The 19,088-nt window shown below is 35.1% G+C and overlaps 2 protein-coding genes across 3 annotated transcripts; both read left to right on the top strand.

Moving 5' to 3' along the window:
* Nucleotides 1–806: 806 nt before the first annotated feature.
* Nucleotides 807–8,751, top strand: hal (histidine ammonia-lyase). Its single transcript, XM_043227184.1, has 20 exons — nucleotides 807–1,112; nucleotides 1,268–1,328; nucleotides 1,639–1,666; nucleotides 1,748–1,822; nucleotides 1,928–2,000; nucleotides 2,487–2,553; nucleotides 2,648–2,685; nucleotides 3,119–3,244; nucleotides 3,449–3,588; nucleotides 3,716–3,763; nucleotides 4,153–4,300; nucleotides 5,170–5,265; nucleotides 5,353–5,411; nucleotides 5,934–6,014; nucleotides 6,213–6,278; nucleotides 6,351–6,516; nucleotides 6,635–6,769; nucleotides 7,611–7,719; nucleotides 7,824–7,893; nucleotides 8,123–8,751. The coding sequence occupies exons 1-20, from the start codon at nucleotides 866–868 to the stop codon at nucleotides 8,252–8,254; spliced, it is 1,965 nt and encodes a 654-aa protein (XP_043083119.1). The 5' UTR covers nucleotides 807–865; the 3' UTR covers nucleotides 8,255–8,751.
* A 247-nt stretch (nucleotides 8,752–8,998) lies between these two features.
* Nucleotides 8,999–18,086, top strand: nox5 (NADPH oxidase, EF-hand calcium binding domain 5). Of its 2 annotated transcripts, XM_043227299.1 has the most exons (17): nucleotides 8,999–9,211; nucleotides 9,978–10,104; nucleotides 10,205–10,355; nucleotides 10,858–11,068; nucleotides 12,086–12,323; nucleotides 12,393–12,546; nucleotides 13,564–13,739; nucleotides 13,883–14,065; nucleotides 14,155–14,287; nucleotides 14,973–15,115; nucleotides 15,615–15,785; nucleotides 15,863–15,907; nucleotides 15,982–16,106; nucleotides 16,202–16,286; nucleotides 16,979–17,078; nucleotides 17,160–17,326; nucleotides 17,408–18,086. In XM_043227299.1, exons 2-17 carry the CDS (start codon nucleotides 9,985–9,987, stop codon nucleotides 17,537–17,539), a joined length of 2,334 nt encoding a protein of 777 aa, XP_043083234.1. In that variant the 5' UTR covers nucleotides 8,999–9,211; nucleotides 9,978–9,984; the 3' UTR covers nucleotides 17,540–18,086. The 2 variants fall into 2 exon arrangements, with proteins under 2 accessions (XP_043083234.1, XP_043083236.1); XM_043227301.1 differs by lacking the exon at nucleotides 15,863–15,907.
* The last annotated feature ends 1,002 nt before the right edge of the window (nucleotides 18,087–19,088 follow it).

The raw sequence follows: 19,088 nt of genomic DNA, 5'->3' as shown, positions 1-19,088 counted from the left end.
TTCATCTTGCTTAATTAGAACTAATAAATGGCTAATATTCTAGTGATATGCATTCTAATAAGCAACTAACAGGTCAGTCACTTGAGCTAGCTATTTTTTTTTAACCCTTCCAAACATGTGGTGATATAGGTGCTGTTTTTGTTTTTTTAAATAGCATATTAAAAGGAAATGAATTTTCATAGACTTCTTTGATCATGTTTACCAAAGGTGAATGACTGTAGCTGCTATGTAGAAAATTTACCATGTAAAAATTTCACATGCGTCACAGTAGGGCCCATTTTTATTATTTTATTAAGCAAGCACATCATACCCTGTTTAATCTTTGTATAAATTGTTTAAATAAAAAATGTATGTATAAAAAGCAGATGCAATTATCTAATTTAATTCAAATGTTTTCCACATTTTATCAACATAGCAGTAACAGTGACAGTTAACAACTATGTTGAGTATATGTTTCAAAACTATGTATTTAGAATAGACTAAAGGTTTTTTAAAATTCAACTTTCTACGTATTTTTTTAATTTAGATAAAAATATTAAAATGGGCGCTGGGGCTTTTTGTAGAAGTGTATGTGTATTCTGTTGCTACTGATGCCAAAATGTTACATTCTGCTAACTTAAACTGAATCACTCAGTCTGACAGTTTGTTGACAGAAAGATTTTAGGTTTTTTTGACAAGCGTATTATAACACAGAACCTTTGGTGCAGAGATAACGTATTCAAACAGCACCATGTACTCTGTCTTCTGTGGTAAAGGAGGGGTCCACAGAACAGTTTTTGATTGGTCCGTTGGATTTAGTGTGAAGTGATTTGCATTGCTGATCGCACTCCTCAGGTATCAGCCTCTGGTTGTTCAGTCCAACGTTATGCCTCGTTTCACGGTCCACGTTCGGGACGAGTGGATAACCGTTCCGTGCAAAGATGCCACCTGCTCCATTCAATGGTTGGGTTTTGAAGCTCTCAAGCGCTACATCAAGAACAAACCCGACAATGGAGGGATCAAGCACATCAAAGATGTGCATTTTGTGGTCAGAAGATGTCAGGGATTGGGCTTGCTGGACAATGACGATACCATAGAAGATGTGCTTGAGGATAATGACTTTGTTGAACTTGGTAACGTTACAAATATGGTTTACATGTTCAGTGTTTGTCGAGAGATTGATCACTCATTCAGTTCTTTCAGTGTTTTTTGGAGTTTGTTTACCACAAATACTAAATCTTGTTTTGCAAGATGAGTCAATAACATGTTATTTTACTCTTATCTTCAGCTATTGAAGGAGACACCATGTCACAAGATTTCATTCCAAGTCAGCCTGGGACGTCACATCTGTATCTTTATATTGCTAATTGTATAACTTATATTGCCCAAAGTAGTTGCAATAAATCAATTAAAAGGATGCATCTGTTTGACCGTTTTTAAAATTTTTATTTTATGACTGATTTCTAACATTTGCATATCATGTATATAACATTTCACCCAGTCTCGCATTTGAAATCATTAGTTTATTTTTTGAAGAAGTACAGACTTGCATGTAAATGATTGTTGTATCTTTTGGAAAGTCTCTCTAAAAGTTTTTGCTATTCTGTCATTGTGTAAACTTTAACAGCCTTATATCCTTAATGTAAATGTTTAAAACAGAACAAGAGCATACAGAGAACCAGAACAAGTAAGTCTGAAATATTACTACTAAACGTTCAGCAGTTTTACTATCATCAGTACTACATTAATGAGAGTGGTCTGTTTTTAGTACATTTGTCTAGATGGAAACAGCCTGACCTCAACCGATCTAGTGAATTTAGGGAAAGGCATGTATAAGATTAAGGTAAGTGCATTTATTGTGGACTTCAGCATCGGTTGTGTGAAGATTTTACGTTTATGAACAATATTTCTCAATGGAAATGCATCACCAGTGTGATCTGACCCTCAGCTGACCCCAGAGGCCGAGCAAAAGGTTGTGCAATCAAGAGAGCTTCTGGACACCATTGTGAAAGAAAACAAAGGTGAGCGTGACATACACATAAAAAAATGTGTGGTATCTTTTGAAATAAAACCAAACAAACAAACATATTTTTGGTCTTTTTCCTAAAAAAAATAAAGGTTCCAAAAGAAGGTTTTTACAACAATGTAATAGAAGAACCTTTTTGGGTTCCTCAAAGAAAACCCAAAATTCAGCAAATAGAACACATTTTCTTAGTATAAAGAACCATTTGTTAACCTTTAATATCCTTTTATGCAATGGAAGGGTTCCATGGATGTTAAAGCTTCTTCATGGAACCATAGATGTTAACAATGAACCTTTATTTAAAAGATTACATATAAAATGCTGCAAACAAATCTTTTGACTTGGAATACTTTGCCACAACTCTTTCTTCTACAAATGTAGAAATGTATTGCAAAACGGCACATTTGCAAAAGCATGAATATTGAAATCATGTTCATAAATATCAAAATCAATATTTTCTTTTCCTTTTTTTTTTTTTTTTTAGTCGTGTATGGCATCACTACAGGGTTTGGTAAATTTGCTCGGACTGTCATCCCAGTCAGCAAGCTCAAGTACATGTCGTTTTTTAATATATATACATCTTAACTCAAATATTTTTTTATACCTGCATTCAAATGACCGGCATCTCGCATATTTCTCTTTCAGGGAGCTTCAAGAAAATCTTCTGCGCTCACACTCCTCAGGTGTGACATATTTTAGTCAATTTCAGTCAAAAGGTTGGAATAATTACAATTTTTGAAATGTTTTTGAGAAGCCTCTTAAATAGTAGTAAAACAGTATTTTTGTGATTTCTGAATGATCATGTGACACTGAAGACTGGAGTAATGGCTGCTGAAAATTTAGCTTTGTATCACGGGAACAAATTACAAATTACATTTTATAACTCTTTTTTTAAATTGCAATATTATTTCACAATATTACAATTTTTACTGTATTTTTTATCACATAAACATAACCTTGGTGAGCAGTTCCTTCAAAAACATGAACAAAAATCGTAATGATTCCAAACTTTGGACAGGTAGTGTATATGTGAACACGATTGCTCATATGTTTTTGTATGACATATTTATTCATTCTAGCAAAATTCCTGTGATGTTATTATTATATTCACTGTAGGTCTGGGAAGCCCTTTAAGTCCTGAAAGAACTCGAATGCTGCTCGCACTGAGGATCAATGTTTTGGCCAAAGGGCACAGCGGGGTTTCCCCGGAGACCCTGCACAGCATGGTCCAAGCCTTCAACGGTACATTAATGCATCCTTCATTATTTTAACTGAAGAGAGTATTGTTGGGTTCTTTGGTTTCTTTGGCACTGCATATGACACATGGTGTGCCGTTTCAAAGAATACTTTCATGTTAGCTGCTGTGTCTTTAAAATAACAGGAGTAAAAAGTTTCTTTGAATTGTTTCCTCAAAAGCTGACATTTTACTGTCTTCTCTTTCCACAGCCTCCTGTTTATCGTACGTCCCGGAGAAGGGTACGGTAGGTGCAAGCGGAGATCTCGCCCCTCTTTCTCACCTCGCCCTCGGTCTGATGGGAGAAGGCAAGATGTGGTCCCCCAAGAGCGGCTGGGCGGACGCCAAATACGTGAGCACGTTTTCATTGGATGCTTTGGTTGCGCATCTTTGTCCTAATGATAATGCAAGCAGTGCGTAAACATATTTACTCCTCATTTAGCCTTTAAAGCCACGTTTGACCTTTGTATTGCCTACAGGTTTTGGAAGCACATGGTCTGAAGCCCATATCTCTGAAGCCAAAGGAGGTACGGTTAATCCCCCCATTGTGCAGTCAACATGTTTATCTTTGTTGACTTAGAGCTGTTTTTTGGGTCAGAAATGTGTGTCCTTGACCTGCCTGGTCAATTTTAATAGCGAAGCCCCGCTCAGAACCCACTGTAACCTTTAAAAAAGACATTTTTATGTAAAAAAAAAAAAAAAACTAGACAATCTAGAGAAAAAAGATTTTATATGCTATATATGTGAGCTAGAACATCGCTGCTCAGCAGTTCATCAGACTGTTCTAGTTGTTAAGTGGTGACAGATAGAGACAGACTAGATTAATAAATACATAGATTGATTGACAGACAGTGGTTCAGTAATATTGGTCTGTGGTAAAAGATAAGTGCTGGTTATGTTTATCTCTCTTCGCAAGGGGCTGGCTCTGATCAATGGGACTCAGATGATCACTTCATTGGGAGCAGAGGCCGTGGAGAGAGCCGAGGCCATCGCCCGTCAGGCTGACATCATTGCTGCCCTGACCCTGGAAGTCCTCAAGGGGACCACCAAAGCCTTTGATAGTGGTGAGCTTGTGTAAACAAGTGATTGATGTGCTGGATGTGAGCAGACGTATTTAGACAGAAACTGTAAACACTGCAGTAAACTTTCAGCCTTGTCAGACAAAACGTGGCTGGGGAGACAAAACATATTTGTGTAACACTGCTTCACATGTAAAGTCACAGTCCCTTTCAAGTCTTTCATCTGTGTTCATACGGCGCTTTTAAAATACAGATTGTGTCAAAGCCGGTATAGTATTACAAATAACGAGATTAAACACTCAATTTTCTGTTAAAGGAATGTCGTTATTGAATTCAGCGATGGTTAAACATTAACGGTACTGTGTTTTTATCACAGAAGTATATAAAATTACTGCAATACTGAGAGTAACTTGGAAAAACGTATTTTTACATGATAAGGCATGTAGCATATTACTTACTGTTAATGTAAAACGATAGACATGCATAGCGTGTGACAAGGCTTAACATCTCAAAATAATATTTTTTTCGTAATCTGTTTAACTATTCACAAATAATATTTTATTTTAAAATACACATACAATTTAGGAGTTAATTTGTGCTAATGTTGTAAAAGCAAAACACTTATTTCATATGGTCTTTGAGTAGTTTGCATAACAGAATATTACTGTTGGTTTTTTTAACATTTCTTTTGTTTCTTTCTCTGATAAAAAAAAAAATGCTCCGCCCTTCTTTTCTTTGTCTGGAGGTTTTTTGGTTTTTTTTATCACCCTAACCATAAACACAGCAGAAAATATTGATTTCAGCAGGGACATTTTTCTGAATGAGAAAATGGATGCGTGGCATGAGAATTGTGTCAATTTCGTGAGAGTTGGCAGCCCTCCATGCTTTGGTTATATATTTTGATACTTTTGCAGATATTCATGAACTGCGACCTCATCCGGGACAGAAGGAAGTGGCCCTGCGTTTCCGATCCTTGTTAGACTCTGATCACCACCCATCTGAAATTGCAGGTGAATCCTGTAGTGTCCGTATTTTCCATTAAAGCTCATTTTTAACCGTTTGGTGGTAACCTCTCTTACTTTTTTTAATAATTGCAGAGAGCCATCGGTTTTGCGACAGGGTTCAAGATGCCTACACCATGCGCTGTTGTCCACAGGTAACATAAGAGACCATTCTGGGTTGTCTTAATTAAATCGTAAGTGTTCCTTAAGCCAAGGTTATTATCATTAAATAAAACAACTATTTTTATAAAAAACTTAAATAAAATAATAATACAGAGATATTATATATCTAGATAGAGAAATAGAGATACTATAAATAACTAAATGGAATTTATAAATGTTGCATTGGCAACTAATGAAATAGCATTACATAGAAGCTGGAAATAAATAAAAAACCTGGGGTAAAAATAATTGAAACCTAAAAAAAAAATAAAAATGATAAACTCACAAAAAATTCTACTTAAATTTCAACTGGAAATAAAAATGTAAATAACACTAAAGTAAGACTGTTTGATAAATATGCAAACTATAGTCTAAGTCGTTTTAAATATAACTACAACAAAAAAAATGGTGAAAGCACAAACAGAAAATTAAAATAGAAAATCTGAAAATACTGTGAAAGCTGATTGGCACCCATGTGAAATATGTTTTAATAGATTTTGTCTTGAATTTTGCAGGTCCATGGAATTGTCAATGACACAATAGAGTTTGTCAAAAAAATCATTAATACAGAAATCAACAGTGCCACAGATAATCCTGTATCCTTTTCATATGAATGTACAATTTTTTAACTTGCGGTACCAATGACCTCTCCAACACTTGTTTAAAATTGAATGATTTTTTTTTTTTTTTGTATATTCCTCTTTTGGTGTCAAAGTTTGGCTGGATAGCTTGTCAGTGCTATAACTACACCACCCTCTTTAGTTTCAGTACTTTTGGCCTTGACTATAAATTAGATGGTGTTTGCAGAAAGAGGTGAGACCATATCCGTCGGAAACTTCCATGGAGAATATCCAGCGAAGGTATTTCATCTCAACACAAAACGTAGCAAGGTTTGAGTGACGCCTTTGCTCATTGTCTCCTTACGTTTTTAGGCTCTTGATTATTTGGCGATCGGGGTGCACGAGTTGGCCTCCATCAGTGAGAGGCGCATTGAGCGTCTCTGCAATCCCTCTCTCAGCGAGCTGCCAGCGTTCCTGGTCAATGAAGGAGGCCTGAACTCTGGATTCATGATCGCACACTGCACTGCTGCAGCTCTTGGTTAGCATCGCAAAGTTCAGAAAGGAATAACTTAGCCAAATGCTAGAAAGTTTAATTTTTACTACTGTACTAAAGACACGTTGACCATTAACTAAAACAGATGAATTTCTTTCTGCAGTTTCAGAGAACAAAGTGCTTTGCCACCCCTCCTCTATTGACTCACTGTCCACTAGTGCTGCCACGGAGGACCACGTGTCTATGGGAGGCTTTGCGGCACGTAAAGCCCTTAGAGTGGTCGAGCACGTTGAGCAAGGTCCAAACCCTGACATTAACCTCTCATATACTTACTGACATCAACCACTATAATGACGCCCTCTATTGGAACACAACAGCACAACTTGTAATAGTACTCAATATTTTCCAACACAATTTCTTAGAAATTTGTTACTAATTTGTTTTAGCGAATTGGTGGCTATGATGTTTTTGTCATGTCTGCTTAGACCCCAGTGTCTGGTTGGGTTTTGGGATGGAGCTGTATGCTTAAGTTATGATATTACTTTTTTTTTCAAAAATTTGCACTGAAAATTTTTTTTTTATATGAAAACATACAATTTTGGGGAAAAATGTAAATCCAATGCAGTTTCTAGCATATCTTTAACTAGTTTTTGTTTTAATTGTTCTCTCATTTATACGTTTTTGGACTTTTGTTTACGCACCAAGGACTTTCATGATTCATTTATTATTATTATTATTATTATCGGAATTTTTTCACATAGTGTGAGCTTTGCAAACGGTAACATTTTTAGAAAAAAATACTTTTAGGAAAATGGTATTCAGGATGTATGAAAACATACAGTTTTTGGTAAAAAAAAAAAAAAAAAAAAGGTACAATTCACACTCAGTTCTTACACTTTTCTTTTCTTATACTTTTTTGCATGAACATCTCCTGAACAAAAACATAAACCTCACAATGTCCAAATTAGACTGTATGAGATGCAAATTAACCACTTTGTAAATTTTTATTACAGTGAGATCGAGTTGAATTTTTTATTTATTTATTTATTTTCTAATTTTCTAAATTGCTAATCTGCAAATACAGATCAAAATATGTCATATATCAAACCTAAAAATTTCTGTTTTATATCTCCTCACAGTGCTAGCCATCGAGTTGTTAGCTGCCTGTCAGGGTATTGAGTTTCTACGCCCCCTACGTACGACGACCCCATTGGAGAAAGTGTATGATCTTGTGCGAGCCACAGTAAAGTAGGTCAAATGACAATACATTGAATCTTTAGGTTAATAATTGGCAAACCCCCTTTAATCTGTCCTTTTATACTTATTCTTATCTTTTTATCTCTTTTCCTCAGGCCCTGGATTAAAGACAGGTTTATGGCTCCAGACATTGAAGCTGTACATCGGCTACTCGTAGACCAGAAGGTAAGCTTTACTTTTTATTAGTGCTTGCTTCTGTATTACCATCAAAACAAACCACGAACTTGGTGCGTGACATGACTAACACCACAAAACATTATTTGTAATAAGCAATATACATCATATATATAAATATATTATCAATAACATGCATGCAAAAAATGCGCCTGCTTAAAATTTCCATTATTTCTTTTTAAAAACATTCTCTATATTGTTTCTTGGCTGTTACATTCAGGTGTGGAACATTGCTGGGCCGTACATTGAAAAATATTGTATGGAATACATCCCAGAGTCCCGCCCCTCTTCCCCAACAGCTTTTGCTCTGGACCCGCCCCCGTCACCACGGAAACGGGTCAGGCTGGAGTGACAGAGGATGGCATCCTGCTGATACTGTCCTATAGTCTCACATTCAAGACATTAAGATGAAATTTATATAGAGCATGTCTAATGTGTGCATATTTCAGCATAGTTCTTACTCTTTAATACGGTTTATTATACAATGTTATAATATAAGAAATGTTCAACTTCTTCTGTAAAAGTGTATTTTGTCATTTGTTGGTCCTCATGTGGGTTCTCAGTTTCTAGTTGAAATGTTAGTGAATAAATATCGTGTGATGTTAGTTTTGTTTTTCTTTCCAACTTTCTCAGAAAGTAGCACACTGTTCTGATTGGGATATTGAAATTAATCTTAAAGGAAGTGCCTTTGAATGGAAGGATGTTATTCTTTGTTCCTTGCCTCGCCACCACTTTCACCACTTTTTCAACATATCAAAGTTAGTTCACATTAGCGCTGCAAGCAAATCCAGTGATTCGCATTTTCGGATGAAATGTGTAAATCCAGAATAAAAATTCCATTTACACATATCTCTTTGTTGTGTTTTAAGATGCGTTTTCTTTGAATAAAATTTGAAATGCGACGGAGTATGACTTCAGATGACTTTGAATATGTAGTAGTGCGTAAATGTCTCATGGACTCCTGCAGATTAGTAGTTTTATAATAACGGCATTATTAGTGTTTATCTGTGATTTGGTGATGAGAAGTGCAGTGTGGGTCGTGCTGAGGTCTGCTCAGCAGGCGCAGGCATGTCAGGGGCAGCTGCTGTGTGTACAAGATATTGAATGCCCATAACAATACTGTCTCGCTCGCTCTATCTCTCCTTTCCTCTGAAAGGTGATTAACTGGGCTGGCTGCGACAGCAACAACTTGAACTTGCAAAAAAATCTCTCCGTATCTTTTTTCCTTTTTGTCTGTGAGAATATTTGCACGAAAAGACGAAAGGAAATACTTGTGAAAGACAAAGACTGAGAAGATTCACATCTAAAGGTAATGCCTGCTCTTGTTTAATCTGTCATCTATCTATCTATCTATCTATCTATCTATCTATCTATCTATCTATCTATCTATCTATCTATCTACCTATCTATCTATCTACCTATCTATCTATCTTTCTATCTATCTATCCATCCATCCATCCATCCATCCATCCATCCATCCATCTATCTATCTATCTATCTATCTATCTATGTCTATCTATCTATCTATCTATCTATCTATCTATCTATCTATCTATCTATCTATCTATCTCTTAAGTGCTGTCAAATGCAATTGCATCCAAAATGAAAGCTTACATGATTGTGTATATATGTTATGTAAATATAAATACAATTACATGCATGTATATATTTAAAAAATATATATAAAAACTTGCTGTATTTGTGTGCATTTATATATACATACTATACACTGTACACACATGTAAACAAAAACCATTTGGATGTGTTTAATCATTTGACAGCACTAATATATATGTATATGCATGCATGCACAGGCAAATATGTATAATATTGGTTTCAGCTATTCACTAATTGGTTTAAAATGTGGTCACATGAGAACAATCATTAATTCATTGGTGACATTAGTTTTTTGTTAGACTTTCTGTTCAACCGCAGTCTTGATTCTGTACATTACTGTCTGAAAAAGTGTATATTTCCTGCAAAATGTGGGTGACGTGTATGCAGTAATGGACTAAATGTGGTTCTGAGAGGAGATTGAGACTACATTTGTCTTCTAATGTGTGTGGACTGTGAAGCAGAGACATGAGTCTAGAAGAAGACTCACGCTGGCTGGAATGGGTCACCAAGCAGTTCGAGAGCATTGCAGGAGATGATAAAGAAATTGACTTGGATGAGTTTAAAACGGCTCTGAAAGTAAAAGAGGTGAGCTTTCTGATCATGGAAGTCTTTAGAATATTTAATTTGTTGTCTTGTTCTGAAAAGGTCTCAGCATGATAATTTTTTCCCCTGTTTGTTGTTGTAGTCTTTTTTTGCGGAGAGGTTTTTCGCCTTGTTTGACTCTGATGGCAGCAGCTCCATCAGCCTCGATGAACTTCTCGAGGCTTTAGATCTCCTGATCCATGGCACAGAGACAGACAAACTACGCTTCCTCTTCCAGGTCTATGATGTGGATGGTAAGTTAATTTAATGGTAATTTTCATCATTTTAGCTCAAGCTAAGATCTCACAACACTGACAATGAAGTAATATGCTTATTTCATTATTCTCCTAATTCATTGCACAAAGAGAGTTGTGTGTCTGGTCCGATTATGTTTTGACCATTTCTTATCTTAGCCTAATTTGGCAATATTATATGTAGTGCTGTCAAACGATTAATCGCATCCAAAATAAACATTTTTGTTTACATTAATATATGTGTGTTTATTATGTATATATGTAAGTACATCCATTTAAATATTTTCAAAACATATGATTTATGTATTTACGGTCATATAATTTATATTATATATTTAATTTATATACAAGTGCATCTAAAATAAATGTTTTTGTTTACATATGTAAATAACACACAGCATATATTTTGAAAATATTTATGTGTATATAATTTATAATTATTGGTGTATACCCGATCAGCGTTAAACCATTCGTTCAATTGTTCTGTTGACCTCTCATATAGGCAGTGGTTCTATAGACCCAGATGAGTTACGTACGGTTCTGAAATCCTGTCTGCGTGAGAGTGCCATCTCGCTCCCTGAGGAAAAGCTGGACGACTTGACTCTGGCGCTGTTCGAGTCTGCCGATAAAGACAACAGCGGTTCCATCACGTTTGAAGAGCTGAAAGCAGAGCTGGAGACCTTTCCTGAAGTTATGGAGAACCTCACCATCAGGTGGGACACTCTTATATTACAAATGAGGTGATGTATACTCACTTTTTTTTACAAGTAGAGTCCTACTCCAACCCTGAACCTGAATTGTTGTTCAATGTGACAAAAATGATGCATGTAGCTGTATCTCTTCTAGCTCCAACACATGTTTAGATCCTGATTGAAATTACATTTTTTAAAAAAAGTTCATTACTCATGATTTTGCAAAGAATATCTACACCAATCAGAAAATCTAAATAAAAAAAACAAGAAAATAATAGCAAATAGTGCTTACTGTATAGTAAATAGTGTCCTGCAGATAATGTAATATAGTCATTCTATGCTAACTCTCAAAATATCTGTATTTATATGCATATTTTTCATTAAACAACATGTTGTTTCTATACACGCAATACCTTTAAATCAGTAGTTTTATATGTGTCTGTTGTTTTTAATATGCTTAAAGGGATTGTAATTCTTTCCCTCGTTAATGTCGTTATATTGTATCTTTTTGTCTAATTTTGAAATATTGTTTAGGTTTGAATCAAAGTTTGAAAATGTTATGATACACATCATAGCTGGTTGGTTTGTTACTCTTTACCAAAGACCAGATTACTGCTGTGTAATCAAAAATGTGACCCTGGACCACAAAACCAGTCAATTTTTTAAAAAAAAATTGATTTACACATAATCTGAAAATCTGAATTCCATTCATGTATGGTTTGTTAGGACTGTAAAATATTTGAATATCTGGAATCTGAGGGTGCAAAAAACTGAGAAAATCACTTTTAAATTTGTCCAAATGAAGTTCTTATTAATGCTAATACGGTAGGAGAGTTAATATATCTTCCTGGAACATAATCTTTACTTAATATCCTTAAGATTTTTGGACTAAAAGATCATTTTAACCCATGCAGTGTGTTTTTGGCTATTGCTACAAATATAGTGACTTAAGACATTTTGTCATCAGCGATCACAAATAAATGCTCCAAAAAACAAATTTATTACCAAAAAATACTACTTTCTCTTGTTTTCGCTCAGTGCCGCCAACTGGCTGAAACCTCCTGATCAGGAGCAGAGGAAACGCAAGACTCCTCGTTATCTGACGCGAGCGTACTGGCACAACAACAGCCGCAAGCTGTTCTTCCTCTGCCTGTACACTCTCCTGAATGTGCTCCTCTTCATCCTCGCAATGCTGAAGAACGCTCACGGAGGCCCGTTGTTCATGGTGGCCAAGGGCTGCGGCCAGTGTCTCAACCTCAACTGCACTTTTATTATGGTGAGTTGAGCTCACTGATTCATCTAATATTTAATATTTCCTGCGGTGACGGAAGGTTTTGTCTCGCAGGTGCTGATGTTGAGGCGGTGTCTGACGTGGCTGCGGGCCACCTGGGTTGTGAGGGTTTTACCTTTGGACCAGAACATTCTACTGCATCAGATCGTGGGCTACGCCATCTTGATCTTCACTATTGTGCACACTGGCGCTCACGTCATGAACTTTGGTAACCTCTAATTCATTCAGGAGATATATTTTGAAGTCAGTTGGGTCCAAAAACATTGACTTTCATTCTGTTGACAAGTAAACACAAGCTAAACATGAAGTAAATATGAACCAAAAGTTGGTTATAAAAATGACCCAAAAATGAAACCTCATCAACTGTCAAACGTAATTAGTTGCTAGATGTTCTCTCAGGTGAGTCTTTAAAAAAGTTATTTAAAGGGCTTTTTTTGCCCCCGTACCAATTTTTTGAGGCCTTGTAGCAGGAATTGAATTTGAAATGAGCTCATTTAGTGGATAAAAGTGTTTAATTTCTCAGTTTTAACATTTGTTATGTTTTCTGTGTTTTATTGTAAATAAATATGGCCTATATATATATATATATATATATATATATATATATATATATATATATATATATATATATATATATATACATATAATACATTTTCATTATATTCAAATTTTAAAAAAACATCTCAAACATTTGTTATAAAAGTCAATGGGGTCCAAAAAACACTGGACACTACTGATTGTATTTTCATAGTATTTTTGGGTGTATTATATATCCTTGTATTTTTGGGTGTACTTTAACCTAACATATCAAATAATAGTCACAAAATCATTTTTTATTTTATTCTATTTCATTATCTTATGTCATTTATTGTATTGCATTTTAATTGAACAGTATATTGAACCTTTACAAAATTTACATATTAGTTGCTATCTCCCAGTAATATAATTTATGTCTTAATAAGATGATCCTTAAATGTTGTTTTTATTGTGGGGAATGAAACACGTAATACATGCAATTCAATGACGACTGAGAGATGAACAAATAAAGTGATTTATGGATTATCAAGTAAACCTAATATGCTTCAGTCCAGTCTTCATCTTGAAATATCAGATTGCGTATCGTGTATGACACTATTAAATTTAGTATAAAAAGTACATGACCTTCTAACATAGTCACAAAAGCAACATAATAATACAGAACATTTCTTAATCCCTCTCTTCTTAGCCCGTATGTCTCAGAAGGATGGCATGTACCAGCTGTGGGAGTATCTTTTCACCATCCGTCCCGGGATTGGCTGGGTGAATGGCACTGCCTCCATTACTGGCGTCATTCTGCAGGTTCTCATCTGCTTGATGGTGGTGTGCTCCATCACGTTCGTCAGACGCAGCGGTCATTTCGAGGTGATCTTGCGCATGGCCGCTTCTTTGAATGTTGGATTAAAACGTTCCGTTTGCAAATTGCAGCGCATTGTTTCAGCCGTGCATACCAACAAACAAAAAGCATTCAAATATGCATAATGTGCAACGGGTTTGTTTTTGTGCAGGTGTTCTACTGGTCTCACCTTTCTTATGTCTGGGTTTGGGCCCTGTTGATCGTCCACTGTGCGAACTTTTGGAAGTGGTTTGTGGCGCCAGGAGTGGTGTTCCTCATTGAGAAACTTGTTGGAATAGCAGTGTCCCGCATAGGTGGGCTGTACATAGTTGAAGTCAACTTATTGCCCTCAAAGGTACCATCTGAGCCAATGCACATATTGGCGTATTTTGTTTACTGGAACATTTAGTCAGTCACCCATGCTGAAAGCCTTTTATTTCAAAGGTAACACATTTGGTGATCAAGAGGCCTCCGTTCTTTCACTTCAAACCTGGAGATTATGTGTATATAAACATCCCTGTTATCGCCAAGTACGAGTGGCACCCGTTTACCATCAGCAGCGCTCCTGAGCAGCAAGGTAAAACAACTAGAAAGCATACATTTATATGCTAACTCTCTGAGCAGGCTGTAATGATAAGGTTTAGGTTTAGTAGAATAAGTGGATGTTTACTTGCAAAGTTCCTCATAGTATGTTTTAAACCCATTAAAGTAAAGTGTTATAAGTTAAGCAGACAGTATATTAACACTCTACTGACTGTTAGTTGACATGTAGTTGGTAAGTTACTTACTGTTAGTAGATCTAAAGTGGACTATCAAAATACAGTGTTTTATATATATATTTTTATTTTATTTTAAACAACATTTTTTAAGCTTAACCCAAAAAATATGTAATTGTTTTTAATGTTTACTTGTGCATTTTAGCTTGTTTTCAGATAATCTGTGTCGTTTATTTCTCTTAACAAAATTCAAAATGTACGCAAAAAATTTACGATTTTCCAAACTAAATAATAAATATATGTACTTTGGAATATATTCCAAACAACGAATAATGTCTGTTAATTTAAGTTTATTTTTCTAGCAAAACAAATCAAAAAACAAAACTACACGGTAAAGTGGGAAAGCGATGTCTTGATTTTTTTAAATTACAAAACATTTATATAAAAATGTAATCGGCAAAATATAATACCAAAATATATTTGTTAAACTTTTTGGTTTGGTTGTTTTTATAAATCTGAGACTATAAATCTCGTTCCCTCAAACAGACACGCTGTGGCTCCACGTTCGTTCTATGGGCCAGTGGACAAACCGCCTGTACGAGTATTTCAGACAGCCGGAGAGTCCAGCCATTAGCAACAAGCGGCTCACCGCCAGCCTGAGGAACAGACGCCATGAGAGCAGAACGCAGGTCTTGGCTTTCCTCCATCATCCGCTGGCTGAGCGCCGGCATCTAAACGCATAGTGATAGAAGTTCATTACTGTGATGTTTTCTTTATAGGCGGGGACGTTTTGTAATCGCACCATTAACGTTACCAAGACTTATTGACTTTTTTTTATTGTATCAATGGGCTTCTCTCCAGTATTTATTAGAACAAATATTGCCTTTTGTTTTATTGAAAAGACGATTTCAAATTGCACATTTGCACTTCTGCAGTATTATTGACATACTATTATAATTTTATATATTTATATTTGCCGCTCTCATTTAAATTTCAGCTTAGTTTTTTCTTATTTATTATTTATTAAATATATTTTATTATTTTCAGTTTAGATTTAGTTATTTTAGTACGTCAAGTTAAATTGAGCAAAAAATTTGCGGGGGGAATCTGTTGCCAAGGCGCTTTTCAGTTCATTTTTATTTTATTTCAAGTAATGAAGTTCTTTTTTTGGTCCACTGCTCCACATAGAATGAAATGTTCAAGTCTGCAAGCTGCAACAATACTGTGGCGTCTAATAAGGATGATGCCGTTGAACTGACGCTGTACCGGACAAGCGGATCACACACAAACTCCCAGAAGCCCGTCAGTGACCCAGTAGCCCAGGCAGAACTGGGAGATGCCTCTCCGGCTACAAGAGAAGTGAGTTTTCTGTCTGAACAAAGAAGAACATGTTCTAAGACACGCATTAGACGGGCTTGTTTTCTGTTGTCTTCCAGCTTACAGCAAAATTAAGTGAAAATCACAGATACTGTAACATTAAGGTAAGCAATTTGATTGCAAAAAAGCATTTTTTTTACTGAAAGTGATTCTTACGAAATGTTATGCTGTTTTTTAGTGCTATGTGGATGGGCCTTTTGGCACCCCGACTCGACAGATCTTTGCATCCGAGCATGCGGTGCTTATCGGCGCTGGAATCGGCATCACTCCCTTTGCATCCATTTTACAGAGTATTATGTGCCGGTGAGACTCCATTCATAAATTTCAAGTTAGTTTTTCTTTGCATGACAAAAAAACGAAACATTTGAAAAATTTGCATGTAAATGTCTTTATTTCAGTTATCGGATGAGAAAGCAAAACTGCCCCAGCTGCAACTATTCCTGGTGCGAAACCATCAAAGATAATGAAATGAAACTGAGGAAGGTAAGAGTGGTGATCGGTTGAGTAGAAACTAACAAATAGGAGGAAAAAATATGTCAACTATTCATTTATATGTATATATTATAGGTAACAATTTACAATAAAGTTCATTACTTAACCTTAGTTACCAATATTAGTTAACATGAACTAAGAGGTAACAAAACATTTATTAATCTTAATTTCAGTATTTACTAACGCGTTATTAAAATGTTAATGCACTGTAAACTAACGTGAATAAACAAAAATTGTATTTTTATGAATTAATGTTAACTAAGATGAATAAGTACTGTAATACATGCAAACAAGCATCATTGTTTGTTGATCAATACAATTACATAGTTATACCTTTTTGTAAATTCTTATCATATTATTCTCATATACGTAATAAACATAATACACATACATAACATATGTCAACAAAAACGTTTATTTTGGATGCAATTAATAGCGATTAATTGTTTGACAGTACTAATTTATATATAATGTAAATATATGAATATAAAAATATTTTCATGTGTGTGTCTTTTTATACATATACACAATAAATACACACAGCACACACACACACACACACATATATGTGTAAACAAAAACTTTGCAATTATTTTTTGACAGCACTAATAATGGCACATGGTTAATGGACATAAACAACTTCGATCTCATTAGGTTTTTAAATATCTTCTAACTTCATGCAGGTGGACTTCATTTGGATCAACCGAGATCAGAAATCCTTCGAGTGGTTTGTGAGTCTCTTGACCAAGCTGGAGATGGACCAGGCGGATGAAGAACCAGAGGGTAAGAGAGAACTGAAGACAGAGGGAGGTGGGGGTTGGCACTGAAATGTTGGCACTACCGGACTTGTTTTTGTGTTTTCAGGCCGTTTTTTGGAGATGCACATGTACATGACCTCAGCCCTCAGCAAGAATGATATGAAGGCCATAGGCCTGCAGATGGCTCTGGACCTGCTGGCTAAGAAAGAGAAGAGAGATTCCATCACTGGCCTTCGCACACGTACACAGCCGGGCAGACCGGATTGGGCCAAGGTAAGCAAGGCCAATACTCTATTCTATTCTGTTCTCTTCTCCCCAATATCGTTCATTCTCAGTGTTCAAATGCATTTTTAGGTTTTCCAGAAAGTGTCTGAAGAAAAGAAAGGAAAAGTTCATGTTTTTTATTGCGGTTCTCCTGCTCTCGCAAAAGTCATCAAGGCCCAGTGTGAGCATTTTGGCTTCAACTTCTACAAGGAAAATTTCTGAAGAATTTCAAACATTTAATTTGCTTGGAATCCTACAAATAATAACATAATCATCTAACAGAATTATCTTGCTGATGTATCTGATGTTGAAGGTTTTGTAAATTCTATGTTGTTGTATATTTTATTTGCTGTTTTTTTATATAAGTAACCTTTTAACACTTTTATTGAATGTCAATTATTACTTGTATGTTTACTGTATGTTTTTATTATTATTATTATTATTATTAATTTTAGAAATGCCCTTTCTGCCCTTTTATGCATCATGTAAAAGTTGTTGTTGTTTTTTCTACAGAATAGTCACTGCAGTTGGTGTAATGTAAATTGCCATGTAAATAATAATTTGAAGTAATTTACTCTAGAATGTACAGTTGAAGTATTAGTTACATTTAAATATAATAATAAAAAGGTTACACTTTATTTTAAGGTGTCCTTGTTACAATGTATATATACAAATATACATTTCAACTTCTTGTATGTACTAAAAGGTTTGAATTATAGATAGAATAGAATTGCTTGCATTTATTGTACTATTTTTGTTTAAGCGTGTACACACACACACACACACACACAAACATATATATATATATATATATATATATATATATATATATATATATATATATATATATATATATATATATATATATATATATATATATATATATATATATATATTAGTTTTAACTATTTTATAATTAGGTTTTAACGATTGCTAGATTTTAATAGAAATTTTAATAGAGATGTGTTGGTCTTTCCTGTCGCATTGTGTTCTCTGTTGTTTTTAAGAGACTGGATATTCTCAGGTTTCCTAAAATAAAGTCAAACATGGTTTACAGAGACATCTTGCGATTACGTTCAGCAACGCAACACAAACATTTCATGGAATTTTGTTTATCTTATATTATTCGTATTTTCACTAAGATTTTGCACATAAAATCTATAAACTTTTTCTCATTCCTTTTTGAATGAACCTTAGTATTAATCCATAATACTAAATAATAATAAAAAATAGAAACTATTTTTTTAATGTATAATAATAATAATTTCAAAAAATACATTTTTAAATACAATTTTTGTAAAAAAAGAAAAAGGCATATAATAGCCTGCATTCGTAAACGCATGTGTGCTTGCCACAAACAGGAATCGTGCTTATAAATCATAATATTCACCTTATGTCACTACTTATCTGACACAAGATTGGCTGCCACGGAAGCACGTCGCCTCCTATTGGCCAGTGATGCATCAATACAGCTGTAGCATCTACTATGTTGCAGATTTGTAGCGCGAGGACTCTCTCTGCTCATATTTTTCTTTGTCGTCTTATACATTACACCGTTATAAACCCTCGAGCGGAAGGCGCGCTGCTTTCAGGTGAGCGTGAGCAGTTTCATTACGTTTTACGGCACTGCATGTTGTTCAACGCCCTCTTTCGCATTCAAAATCACGTGAGCCCTCGCAGCTTCAATTTAGAGAGATGCGATTAGATTTTATAAGCATTCGCGTGTGTATGTCCTTAAAGGATTAGTGCTCACTGTTGAGATTTGTTTCCT

The sequence above is a fragment of the Puntigrus tetrazona genome, chromosome 25, assembly GCF_018831695.1.
Source record: "Puntigrus tetrazona isolate hp1 chromosome 25, ASM1883169v1, whole genome shotgun sequence".
Lineage (NCBI taxonomy): Eukaryota > Metazoa > Chordata > Actinopteri > Cypriniformes > Cyprinidae > Puntigrus > Puntigrus tetrazona.
This window is presented reverse-complemented; position numbering and strand designations above follow the sequence as displayed.